General features: G+C 44.7%; 1 protein-coding gene across 1 annotated transcript; it reads right to left on the bottom strand.

The window, feature by feature from the left end:
* Positions 1-7,604: 7,604 nt before the first annotated feature.
* Positions 7,605-13,597, bottom strand: LOC144893043 (ATP-dependent DNA helicase PIF1-like). The gene is made up of 2 exons (XM_078782650.1): positions 12,872-13,597; positions 7,605-7,619 (listed from the first exon to the last, which is right to left on the bottom strand). The coding sequence occupies exons 1-2, from the start codon at positions 13,595-13,597 to the stop codon at positions 7,605-7,607; spliced, it is 741 nt and encodes a 246-aa protein (XP_078638776.1).
* Positions 13,598-13,918: the final 321 nt, after the last annotated feature.

The following is a 13,918-nucleotide window of genomic DNA, read 5'->3' as shown; positions in this document are numbered from 1 at the left end:
TCGGCTTGTGAATGGGACAATTCAATTCGCTTTGAATGAGACAATCCTTCCATCCGGGGCACGCTCCGCTGGGGAGGCGCGTTCCGGTCGTTTTGTGCGTCGTCGTAATCAGCCATGCCGTTCGTTCGGGCAGCCTACGGAGGGCACCCGTGGCAAACGTTTGCTTGAAACTATTCGCCGGAGCTTGTAATCCATACGCGCTGCCATCAGAGAGCGCTCGAGTCTCGTGATTTCAAAACTGGGGGACTCCGGGGTATCGCGTAACTCTCGTTATGGCTCTCGTCGGTTCTCTCCCTCGGCAATTCCAGGACATGGATCTAATGTGGATCGACCATGTACCCTTGGGAGCCAAGGCAGGTACAGACTTACTGTAATGGACTTACTATAAGGGCCTCCTGTCGTGTAATCTTCCTTACTGTTACAACTCCTAGGCCGGTACAGACTTACTGTAATGGACTTACTATAAGGGCCTCCTGTCGTGTAATCTTCCTTACTGTTACAACTCCTAGGCCGGTACAGACTTACTGTAATTGACTTACACTGTCATGGCCTCCTGTCATGTAATCTTACTTACTGTTACAGCTTACTGTAAAGAGGCTTACTGATTTACACATCTTCCACATCGACACATCTTCCTGTAATGTGTTGCCTTGCGACGAATGGACATTCGCTCTTCGACAAGGCACACCTTATGTAATGAGTTGCATATCGCAAAGGTACACCTTATCCATCTAGCTACTGCGCCGACTACCTCCCTGTTCGACGAGGTACAAATTATCTAATCTAGCTACTGTGCCGACTACCCCACTGGAAGACTACTGCTACCCACGGGCTCATCGTCTTCTCCCTGGGATGAACACTGCTTGCTTGGTTCGATATCTTCTTGATTGGGATTTCCTCCTCGATACATCTATATCTGGGGATTGATTGCTAACCAGGCTAACAGGTTGAAATGCAGTAACCCTGCCATCGGGATTGATGGCCCCTGGACGTTCGACTGGCAGTAACATCCTTCCGATGTATTTCGTTCTTTGCATTCCTATGTATCCCTCTGCTGAATTATCAGTACGTGTCTGCTGTTCATTACCGCCTAGTTAAGTTCTAAGCGCGGGGAGAATGTGATGAAATCGTCATCCAAGTTACGACACTGATGTTATTCTCCTCATGGCCGCTACGCGACACCTTCGCGGCTCCTATATATATATAAGAGACTGCCTTTCAGCGCAGACAGAAGATGTACATCCATCATCGCAATGTAACTCAATAGCTCCTCTGGGCTTCCATAGAAAGGTAACGATTCTGCTATATATATCATAAGCTCCTTTATAGTTATACCACCTGTACGCACCTGTATTCACCTGTAATATTAATACAATGTTTATTGGTTTCTCTCTAGATGCTGTTGAGAACGAATTTCGATTAAACCTACTTTTGGGACGATGTTGTATCTTGATTTTACAACATGTTGTACCGTCCACCAAACAGTGATGACTCCATCTACATCTCGCTGTCTGATGATATGGACCAACTTCTATCTACTCATCCCAACTCTCTCTTCCTCATATGTGGTGATTTCAACTGTCATCATGCCAGTTGGCTGGGTGTGGGTACCTCTCTCACCAGCCATGGCTCCTCAGCAAAGGACTTCTGCGACTCACTGGGACTGACACAATCTGTCAATTTCCCGACCCGGATCTCAGTCAACGGAACATCTTCTCTTCTGGACTTGGTTATGACTAACTTCCCTGAAAATGTCTGCTGCTCTTCTTCTGCTCCAATCGGATCATCTGATCATGTCCTTGTTAAAGTGGACATCTCTCTGACCATCCTCAGGGAGCCTGCTCAGCATCGACGAGTCTGGCATTTCACTCAGGCCAACTGGCACGGTCTTCAAGCAGCCATCAATCATCTGGACTGGTCTCCCATCTCCACCACCTCTGACATCAACTCATCCTGGGAATTCTTCCAAAGTAAATTGCTCTCTCTCATGCACAGATTTATCCCATCTCGTCTTCAGTTGTCATACCCTTCCTCCCATCCATGGTACACGGAATCTTGTGGTGAGGCTGTTGCCCAGAAACAACTTGCCTTCGTCTCCTGGAAAGCAAATCCAATGGAAGGAAATCTCATTTCCTTTCACAAAGCCCGAAACAAGTGTGTGTCCACCCTCAGGAGAGCCAGGAAACAATATCTCTCCGTTCTCAAGACCGAACTCTCTTATCTGTCTCCCTCTTCCAAATCCTGGTGGCGTCTGGTCAAATCCGTTTCTGGTGTTTGTTCCCCCTCCATCCCCTCCCTTACCTCAAACGGCTACACAGCTGACTCCGCACGTGAAAAAGCTGAATGCCTCAACTCTGTGTTTGCCTCTAAATCTTGTGTCCCAAACCCATCCCTCTCTGTACCCACCATACCCAGTCGTACCCTGCTGCTCCTGGACTCTGTGTCCTTTCCTCCTAACAAGGTGGAAAAGTTTCTGTCAACCCTCGACTCTGATGCTGCAACTGGACCCGACGGCATCAGCCCACGGGTCCTAAAATCCTGCTCTGCTGCTCTATCTCACCCTCTCTTTGTTCTCTTCACACTCTCTTTTGCTCAAGGTCAACTGCCATCTGCTTGGAAATCAGCCAACATCACCGCTTTGCACATAAAAGGTGCAAAAACAGATCCTAGCAACTACAGACCAATCAGCCTTCTCCCAATTATCAGCAAAGTCATGGAATCCATCATTGCTTCGGATATGAAATCTTTCCTCTTCTCCAATGGCTTGATCTCTGATCATCAATTTGGTTTCAGACCAGGTCACTCTACTCTGGACATGCTGCTTCTGCTGTCTCAACAATGGATGGAGGTCCTCAATGCCAAACAGGAAATTAGAGCTGTCTCCCTCGACATATCACGTGCCTTCGACACGGTCTGGCACCCCGCTCTGCTCACCAAACTCTCCTCCTTTGGTATCCATGGAAATCTCCACGCATGGCTGGCGGACTTCCTCTCTAGTCGTCGTCAACGTGTGGCCCTGAATGGGTTTCTCTCATCTCCTCTTCCTGTTCAGGCTGGAGTTCCCCAAGGCAGTGTTCTGGGCCCCGTGCTTTTTCTGGTCTTCATCAATGATCTCTCTGACTCTCTCGAAAATCCTCTCTATCTCTTTGCTGATGACTCCACTCTCTGCCGCTCCATTCCTCTTCCCTCAGATCGGCAGTCTGCATCCTCCTCACTCTCTGAAGACCTGGACAAAATCACAGACTGGTCAAACAAGTGGAACATGTCTTTCAATCCTGACAAATCTCACACTCTTACTATGTCTCTCCGAAAAGATCGACTGGACAACCCTCCCATCTACTTTCTCAACAATCCTCTCCAAGAAGTTCCTCTGGAACAAACTCCCTCACTCCCTTCAATCCCACTCCTCCCTCCAGGTCTTTAAAACAGCTGTTCACCACCATCTCTTATCTTCCCCCATCCAAAACCTTGATCTTTTCTACCCCCGCTAATTCACCCCAGATCCACCTTGTTTGAAATTCCAACTTCTTTCCTGGAAGTCCTGGCAGTGTCCATATGTTTTATACCTCTCCCACCACCCCCTTCCCATGCCCCCCCCCCCCCCCCAAAGCCCTCGCCCTCTCTCAGATCTCTCCATGTCTCCATGTCTCTCGGTTCCTGCTCTCAAATGTTGTGTTTGTGTCCTTCCCCCTCTCTCCCCATCTTGTCTACCACTCCCGATGTTATTTGTTTTATGTGTCTGTTTGTCTTTCTGTGTGATTAATGTTCGCTCTTTCACGAGCCTCGATCTTGTATACAAAAAAAAAAAAAAAAAAAAAAAATCCAAAACCTTGATCTTTTCTACCCCCGTTTGAACGCCCTAAATCCGCCTCTTTTGAATCCCCAGCTTCTTTCCTGGGGTTCATAGAAGTTTTAATTTGCTTTGTACCGTGTACCCCTCTATCCTCCCCCAGCCCTCCCCCTTCCACAGATCTACTGGCATCCCTGTTCTCTTCTGTCGTTGTGCTTGTGTGCTTCCCTCTCTGTTCCTCTCTTGTCTCCCGCTCCCTTCATTGTATGTTTTTATGTGTCTGTGCATGTTTTTATGTTCAATGTGTTAGCTCTTATACTAGCCTCGATTCTGTATACAAAAAAAAAAAAGTCAAGGTCAACAACTTTGTCGAATTTCTAAAATCATAAATTTTCATCCGATTGACTTGAAATTTAAAGAGTATTTGCAAATCATGCCATGAATGCAACCACCAATTTTTGGAAGTCAACATAGGCCAAAGGGTCAGCATAGGCTAAAGGTCAACAACTTGGTTTGCAAAAAAATAGAAAAACTCCTACTGTAGCATGCCCAGCAGCCAATAGTGTCAGGGCTTGCAGCATGTCCAGCAGCCAATGGTCTCAGGGCCTGGGGCATGCCCAGCAGCCAATAGTGTCAGGGCTTGCAGCATGTCCAGCAGCCAATGGGCTCAAGGCTTGGGGAATATCCAGCAGCTAATAGTGTCAGGGCTTGCAGCATGTCCAGCAGCCAATGGGCTCAAGGCTTGGGGAATATCCAGCAGCTAATGGTGTCAGGGCTTGCAGCATGTCCAGCAGCCAATGGGCTCAAGGCCTGGGGCATGTCCAGCAGTCAATGGTCTCAGGGCTTGGATCATGTCCAACAGCCAATGGTCTCAGGGCTTGGGGCATGCCAAGCAGCCAATGGTCTCAGGGCTTGGATCATGTCCAACAGCCAATGGTCTCAGGCCTTGGGGCATGTCCAGCAGCCAATGGTTTTGGGCCTTGGAGCATGGAGCTTGTCCAGAGCAATATTTGCATGGACCCTGTGCCAAGTAACTGCAGCTTGTACTCGAGAGAAAGGCTTACCACAACCCCGCTTTGCCTTTGTGGGGGTTTAAACCCCACAACCATTAATCCGTTTCATCAGGTTCTGATTCGCAGTCATTTTAATATTGGTTACTCGGTTTTGTTGTTTCTTTGTTGTTTCTTTGTTGTTCTATTTAACTATGACATTATTGTGAGTAATTATTTATATTTTCGTGGTTGTTATTGTTTGGAAATGTCTGTCTCGATCTGCAATGAGTTGTTCGTTAACAACCCACGTGACCTTTTTGCCCAAACTAGTCCTGTCCTTGAATGCTGTTGTTGTAAGAACTAAAGTTCATTAACCCTTGCGTATGACGTATTACCGTGAATTTAAATCATTGGAATGAAGGAATTGACATAACAAATAAATGTGCAAATTCAGTTATTAGAATAAGACATTGGAATGATGGTCCAAATCACTTCATTCTGTCTGAGATTCCTTGAATACTTGTTTTTCTAAATTCCATCCTTAACCCAAATACCTTTGGAAACCGATTTTTAACCCAGAATCTTCCCAAAGCATTCCACTATTACTTGTCTAAACAGCCTCAACTATTCCCACCATTTCGAGGAGTTTTTTTTTGGCCCAAGTCTTTCACGAACCGGCTGGGCAGGCCTAACGTTGGACTAAAGGTGACAGGAATTTGTAATTTGTTTAGGATGCCAGTGATAACTCGCTGATCTTGCAGGAAAGGCAACCGTGGGCAACCAGCTAATGCTAGCAGACCGGACAACTACCTTAACTCTCATCCGAGGAACAGTGCACTTCGTGACGCAATGCCCTGCCTGCGAAGCACCAATCCCACCGTTCCAAGGTAAGTGTGCTCGCTACCTCTCCATCCTAACCGACCTGCTGATGCAATTGCGAGGTGAGAATTTGATTTTAATTTAAACTGAACTTTTTTTAAACTTGGTTTTATTAAACTTTATTTTTATTATTTCTTATTTATTTTATTTTTTATTCTGCATATGTATTTATTTTATTTTTATGAAACTTAATTTAAATTTAATTTAAACGTTGGAATAATATTATTTGTTTATTTAATTTTTACTAAACCTTTTTTTTTTTTTTTTTTTGTTTCATATTTTTTTATGTTGTATTTTTTTATCATTAAACTTTTTTTGTTATATATACTTTAATTTATTTTTTGTTATATATATATATATATATTTATTAATTTTATTTTTACTAAACTTCATTTTTATTTTTTATTTTTTGCTATATATATGAAGTATATTTATATATAAAATTTTTATTTTTATTTATTTATTATTTAATTTCTTTCTTTTTATTATTTTCTAATTTTTGTTCTATTTTTTTATATTATTTATTTATTTATTTATATGATTTTTATAAAACTATTTAAAAATAATTTAAACGTTGGAATAATATTATTTATTTATTTATTTTATTTTTACTAAACTTAATTTTTATATTTTTTGTTATATATACATATTTTTTCATTTATTTATTATTAAACTATTTTGTTTTTTTATTATATATACTTTTTTTTTTGGTTATATCTATTTTTACTTTTTTTAAATTAAATTTTTAGTAAACTTTATTTTTATTATTTTTTATTTTTGGTTATATATATATATATATGAGGTTTAATTAATTATTTAATTTTTATTAAACTATTTTTATTTTTTGTTCTTTTTTTAAATGTTATTTCTTTATTTATTTATTTTATTTTTACTAAACTTAATTTTTATTATTTTTGTTATATATATATATATATAAATATCTTTTTATTTATTTATTTTTTATTAAACTTTGTTTTGTTTTATTTATTTATTTTGTTATATATACTTTTTTGGGGGGTTATATCTGGCTATTTCCACAATAAATGGTCATTTTGACGGACCCTACTTTGAAGTGTATTCTTGACTGGATATGTTGGTCGAAGAATGTGAGCTAAATTATGTTTGAGAGCACATGTAATAAAGTTATAATGGAAATAAAATCATCGCCGAGTAGTGCCTCATTTCATTTGTGTGGGAGTGTAAATACTAATGAATAAAATGTTACTAATTCGTAAGTGTGTTGTCCGTCAAATTGTTACGTGGGTAATATCATGTCATTCCCAAATCGGTAAGCATGGTGAGCACCGCTGCACAATCCATTGAAACACGGTTTCTTAGCAGACCTCGCTTACCCACTACCAGCATCACAAAACAATCGCTAGTTCCATGGGAATCTCGGCACTACGATCTGTCCAATGTGTTACATGGGGTAAGCAATTACGTGAGTAATGTTACTGAGTTTTATTGATGGCCTAAATTGAAATGGGAAGTGGTAAAAACATCCAAAAACATTGCTCTCGTTTCATACCAGTCCTCTTCAACCACGATAAATATGCTGCATTCCATAATTCACTACATCTCATTAAAAAATCCCTACCCATACTACGAAAAGAGACGGTTTCCATCCTCACCGCATCGGTAATCTCGCCACGTAACGGACGATGGAACAGGCGCTTTACAAAGTAGGCCTTATTTAACATTTGTGAACGGAAGGTATAAGCACCCCTGCATATTTTGTTGCAAGCATAAAATGTGTACATCTTCCGACTATTTTACAACTCTGCTGTCTTACGCAATATTTTGACGGACATGCGTTACGTGGGTAATGAAGTTTTGCGGTCTCTCCCAAAAAAACTATGAAACAGAGATAGATTGAACCCTAACTGAATTGAAAGAACTGACCGTAGTGTTCAACAATAACTAAAATAATTATCACCCAGATTTCAAACAGGGCCAACCTGAGAGACATGAACATGATGTACAATACAACAGTACACAAAAAGTGCTTTCTGTATCGCACTCTTTCATACAATACACTCCCACACAAATGAAACGAGGCACTACTCGGCGATGATTTTATTTCCATTATAACTTTATTACATGTGCTCTCAAACAGAATTTAGCTCACATTCTTCGACCAACATATCCAGTCAAGAATACACTTCAAAGTAGGGTCCGTCAAAATGACCATTTATTGTGGAAATAGCTATCTATTTTTATTTTTATTTTTATTAAATTTTTACTAAACTTTATTTTTATTATTTTTGTTATATATATATATATATATACGAGCAGAAGTACCTGGCATTGCCGGGCGGGGGAGGGGAGGGGGAGGGGGAAGGGGAGGGGAGGGGAACGGGGGGGAGGGGAGGAGAGGGGGGAAGGGGAGGGGGAGGGGAGGGGGAGGGGGAAGGGGAGAGGGTAGGGGGGAGGGGGAAGGGAGGGGGAAGGGAGGGAGAAAGGGAGGGGGGAGGGGGAGGGGGAGGGGGAAGGGGAAGGGGAAGGGGTAGGGGGGAAAGGAAGGGGAAGGGGTAGGGGGGAAAGGAAGGGGTAGGGGGGAAAGGAGGGGTAGGGGGGAAAGGAGGGGTAGGGGGAAAGGGAGGGGGAGGGGAGGGGGAAGGGGAGAGGGTAGGGGGAAGGGGAGGGGGGGAAGGGGAGGGGGAGGGGAAGAGGGAGGGGGGAGGGGGAGGAGGGAAGGGGAGGGGAGGGATATCGATGGTTACTGGCAATTGATCACATCCACAAATGATGTAATCCACACAATTTATGTACTTTACATGACGTTAATAGGAATACATGGCCGTGTAGATGGGAAATACAGTTTGTTTGAAATAAATCACAAATATCAGATGAAAGTTTTTAAAATTTAGAACTATTCTCACTCAGAGTTAAACATCACCGCAATATTACGCAGTTGCTTCAATGTTTTCTGTGAATTATATGTCATCATTGTGAGATTTTTTTTGATTTTTTTTTTTTGAAATGAGATTTTTATATTTAAAAAAACGGCAAAAAGCATCAGAACAGCTGTGAAAAAGCATCAAAACAGCAGTGAAAAAGCATCAGAACAGCAGTGAAAAAGCATCAAAACAGCAATGTAAAAGCATCAAAACAGCAGTAAAAAGCATCAAAACAGCAACAATTGTCCGGTGATTTTTCAATCACCGCAGCTAAATGTGTCGGGGTAATTAACTATTTTCCTTCGGGCCTTTTTTTGTGTGTTTTTTTTAATACACATAAATACATAAAATCACATAAAATACACATAAATACACATAAAAATCAGATCAGAATCAGAATCAGAATCGATATTCTCACAATCATCACAACACACCAGACACGTAGTTAATTACGCAGTGCTTCCTTGTAAACAATGTTCTTTAATAATAATAATAATAATTCATTTATTTTGTATAGCGCTTTTCCAGAAGCCCAAAGGCGCTTTGACAGAGTGGAAAACATAATGCATAACAATACATGAAAACAACAATTGCAAAAAGACAAGAATCAAGAAAACAAACAGCAGCGATATACGGCATATATATAAGACAAGAATCAAAAAGACAAGACAAGAATCAATAGGGAAATATTTAAAGCAAAAGGAGGGAGAAGGAGAAGAGATAGTCAGGGGTTAAATGCTGTGGGTTGAATGTTGAATGCAGCGTTGAACAGGTGGGTCTTTAGTGATGTTTTGAATGTGGTGAGTGAGGAGGAGTCTCTGATGGTGTGAGGTAGTGAGTTCCAGAGGGTGGGAGCAGCGATGGAGAAGGCCCTGTCCCCCCAGGATCTGAATTTGGTCCGGATGGAGGGGGTCAGGAGGTTGGTACCAGCAGAGCGGAGGTTGCGGGTGGGAGTGTGTCTGGAGAGGAGGTCAGCCAGGTAGGATGGGGCCAGGTTATGGAGGGCTTTGTATGTCAAGAGGAGGATTTTGTACTGGATTCTCTGGGGGATGGGGAGCCAGTGAAGCTTGTAAAGGACGGGGGTGATGTGGTCACGGGTCCGGGAATGAGTGAGTAGACGGGCAGCGGAGTTCTGAATGTATTGGAGTTTATTGGTGATTTTTGAGGGTGAACCATAGAGGAGGCTATTGCAGTAGTCCAGACGGGAGGTGATGAAGGCGTGGATGAGGGTTTCTGCAGCCGTGGAGGAGAGGGATGAGCGGAGACGGGCAATGTTTTTCAGGTGAAAGAAGGCTGACTTTGTGATCTGTTTAGTGTATTTGTCGAAGGAAAGGGTTTGGTCAAAGATGACGCCAAGATTCCGGATGTGAGGGGAGGTGGATACTGGGATACCGTCGATGTTGAGGGCAAAGTTATGGGTGGATTTTGTGAGCGTTTTTGGGCCAATGATGATTATTTCAGATTTATCACAGTTAAGCTTGAGGAAGCTGATTTGAAGCCAGGATTTTATTTCAGTGATGCAGTTTGTCAGGATAGAGTGGGTGTCGGTGGAGACGGACTTGGTGGAGATGAAAAGCTGGATGTCATCGGCGAAGCAGTGGAATTGGAGACCATGACGGCGGATTAAGTGACCGAGCGGGGACAGGTAAAGGATGAAGAGGAGGGGGCCAAGAACTGAACCTTGGGGGACACCTTGGGGGAGGGGAGCAGTGGGGGATTTGCAGTTATTGATGGAGATGAACTGGCATCTGTCAGAGAGGTATGATTTAATCCAAGAGAGGGCAGTGCCGGTGACGTTAAAGGTGGATTCAAGTCGGGTGAGGAGGATAGTGTGATCGATGGTGTCAAAGGCAGCGCTGAGGTCGAGGAGGACGAGAATGTTGAGGTTGCCAGCGTCAGAGGAGAGGAGAAGGTCGTTGGTGATTTTGAGGAGAGCAGTTTCAGTACTGTGGTTGGAGCGGAATCCGGATTGGAATGTTTCATACAAGTTATTGGCAGAGAGATGATGTTTGAGTTGAGTGGCTACAGCGCGTTCCAAAACTTTTGACAGAAAGGGTAGGTTGGAGATGGGTCTGAAGTTGTTTAGGGTGTCAGGGTTTAGACCAGGTTTTTTTAGAATGGGGGTAACAGCAGCAATTTTGAGGGAAGGTGGGACGATGCCTGTAGACAGGGAGGAGTTTATTGTTGCAATGATAAGTGGAGAGAGAGCAGGGAGGGAGGCTTTGACAAAGCTGGAGGGAATGGGGTCAAGAGTGCAGGTGGCAGTTTTCATTCCTATGAGGAGTTCAGAGAGGTCAGTAGGAGAGATTGGGGAGAACCGAGACAGGGGATGGCAGGACAAGGGGGGGCAGGTGGTTGGAGGGGGAGCGGGTGCGGCGGTGGTCAAGCTGTTGTAGATGTTGTCAATTTTGCGTTGGAAGAAAGAGAGGAAGGAGATGCAGTTGTCTACTGTGAATGACTGGGTGGTGGTGTTCAGGGGGCGGAGGAGTTTGTTTATTGTCGAGAAGAGTGCTTTTGGGTTTCCGGAGCCAGAGTGGATAATTTGAGAGTAGTAGGCAGAGCGGGCGCGGGAGAGGGCATCTTTGTAGTGTTGTATGTGGTCCTTGTAGGCTTGGGAGTGAACTGTGAGACCCGTTTTATTGCGGAGTCTTTCAAGTTGGCGAGCACGAGTTTTCATCAGGTGGAGTTCAGGGGTAAACCAGGGAGCAGAATGGGTGAAAGAAACTGTTTTGGTTTTTACAGGCGCAAGCTGGTCAAGGCAGGAGGAGAGAGTGTGGTTGTAGTAGTCAGTGAGGTCGGAAGGGGTGTGGAGGTCAATGAAGGGAGAAGTGGACATTTTTTCAGAGAGGGTGGATGAGAATGAGGTAGGTGAAAGAGCGTTTAGCTTACGGAAGTTGATTGTGCGATAATGCCTTGGTGTTGGGGCGGGGATGTTGATGGTCAGAGTGATGGCTAAGTGGTCAGAGAGGGTGAGGTCGGAGCCATAGAGATGGTGCAAATTTAATCCAGTGGAGCAGACAAGGTCCAAAATGTGACCACGGATATGGGTAGGAAAGTCGACATGTTGAGTGAGGTTAAAGCAGGTGAGTAAATCAGTGAAGTCAGTGGTTATTGTGGAGTCAGTGGAGTCCATGTGGATATTGAAATCACCAAGGAGGAGGATTGAGGGGGAGAGGGAACATAGCTGGGTCAGAAAGTAGGAGAAGTCAGACAGGAATGATGGGTGGGGTTTGGGAGGGCGGTAGTCGACAGCCATGACTGACTGCGTGTGACCAGAGAGTTTTAAAGCCAGGTGTTCAAATGATGGAGCAGATGAGATGGAGATGAGGTTGGTCTTGATGTCTTGACGGTGGATAACGGCAATTCCACCACCTCGGCCCTCCGAGCGTGGTTTATTGACGTAGGAATATCCATTGGGTGTGGTGAGGTTGAGTGTGTAGTAGTCCAGAGGTTGTTGCCAGGTTTCGGTGAGACAGAGAAAGTCCAGTTTGTTATCCAGGATGTATTCGTTCAGGATGAGGCATTTATTGTTGAGGGACCGGGTGTTGAACAGGGTGAGCTTGATGTTGTTTTGAACAGCAGGGATGAATTCAGGTGATTTAGCCAGGGTTCGTAGGCAAGAGGTGCGATCGTGTGGGTTGCTGTGACCAGGTGCGCTGGGACGAAGAGTGAGAGTGCGCTGAGCCGACCAGAGGACGGGGATGGAGTGACCTGATTGCAAATAAACAAACTTGCGACCGGAGCCACGGTGAATGTACCTGGGTCGTCGGAGGAGTCCATTTGATTTGATGGCAGAGATGCATGATGGGGTGGAGCGGGTATTGAGCAGAAGAAGCCTTGCGGCGGAGTACTTCAGAGCCATGCCAGGCAGGAGCGAAGGGACGAGTACGAGGCCAAGGTCGAGGAGGCAAAGCGGCAAACGCAGCGGCAAACGCAGCGGCAAACGCAGCGGCAAACGACTGCAGCCGCTAATCAAGACCACAGCGGCAAACAAGGCCACAAAGACCACAAGGCCACCGGCAAACAAGGCCACGGCCACAAACAACGGGAGCGGGCCTTTCGATTCCGTATTCCGTACCATCAAAAGCAGATTCCGTTATCCAGCCGGAGAACACGCGGCACGTGCGGGTGTGAAAAGGCAGGACAGGTGTGAGATGTCAGGTCAGAAAAGTAGAAGCAGACCCTGTACATCCATCCAGTCGGAGAAGCGGCGAATATGCAACGCCAGCGTCCTCTCGCAACCGAACCCGGAAGTGGGTCTTTGTCTTTCCTTTTTCGGATAGGATGTATAGATTGTTCTCTTGTCCTACCCGACTACATCCTACGTATAGTTGGCCATGGGAGAAGCACGGAGAATCAAGGTTCAGTCCGACCACCTTGAGAGATTGTCCTTCCGCCTTGTTGATGGTCATGGCAAAGCTGAGCCGTATGGGGAATTGGAGCCTTTTGAACTCGAATGGCAGATCAGATGGTATGATTGGTATCCTCGGAATGAAGACTTGTTCCCCGCTATAGTTTCCCGTAAGTATGTTGGCCTCAATTACGTGAGGCATCAACTTTTTGATAGCCAGTCGTGTGCCGTTGCACAGTTTTGGTGGATCGATATTTCTCAGGAGCATGATTGGAGCACCTTCCTTTAGATGGAGTATGTGGGGAGGCACACCCGGAGGCTGTAGCGAATTGAGGAACTCTACCGGGTAATGGACAGTCTCGTGGTCGTTTTGGATTGAGTCGACAGATCGGTAAGTTCTTAGATCCCCAGGAATAGTCTGCAGAAGATCCAAATTGATTTTGTCCACTGCATCGTTCTTTGGGGCTAGAATTGCCCTTTCACAGAGCCAGGAGTGATTTCGGTAGTTGGCAGGGATGTTGGGGAAGATGTTCGCCTTGAGTTCGTCAGCCGTGGTGACATTGTTGCCGCATGGTACGATGTCCAGTCCATCTTCAGGGCACGTCTCCAAATCTCCGTTTCCGATCTGTAACAGCTTCGCTGAAAAGGTGCCTGCGGCTACATCTCCATGAAGGGTGACACGCATGTTTGTGCTGAGTTTCAACTTCGTCACTTTTGACCATAGAGGAGATGCCTTCTGTCTCTGACCTCTGTCCTCTGTCTGACTTCTGTCTGCCTTCTGTCTTCTGTACTTCTTCTGTCTTCTTCTGGATCTTCTGTCTCTCGCTGTCTGGCCCTCGCCAGACGTTGTTGATTGGCGTTTAGACGTGCCTCTGTCTCATCTTCTGTCTCTTGCTGTCTGAATCTAGAGACACGTTCTTGATTGGCTTGTCGATGGTGAAAAGTATCTTCATCGGTTTCATGGAGTCTCCGATCAGCGAATTTCCTTGCTCGGGAGGTTGAACGC

This window comes from Myxine glutinosa, chromosome 7 (genome assembly GCF_964187855.1).
Source record: "Myxine glutinosa chromosome 7, kmMyxGlut1.1, whole genome shotgun sequence".
NCBI classification, from domain to species: Eukaryota; Metazoa; Chordata; class Myxini; order Myxiniformes; family Myxinidae; genus Myxine; species Myxine glutinosa.
The sequence above is the reverse complement of the archived record's forward strand: the minus strand, read 5'-3'. Positions and strand labels throughout refer to the sequence as shown.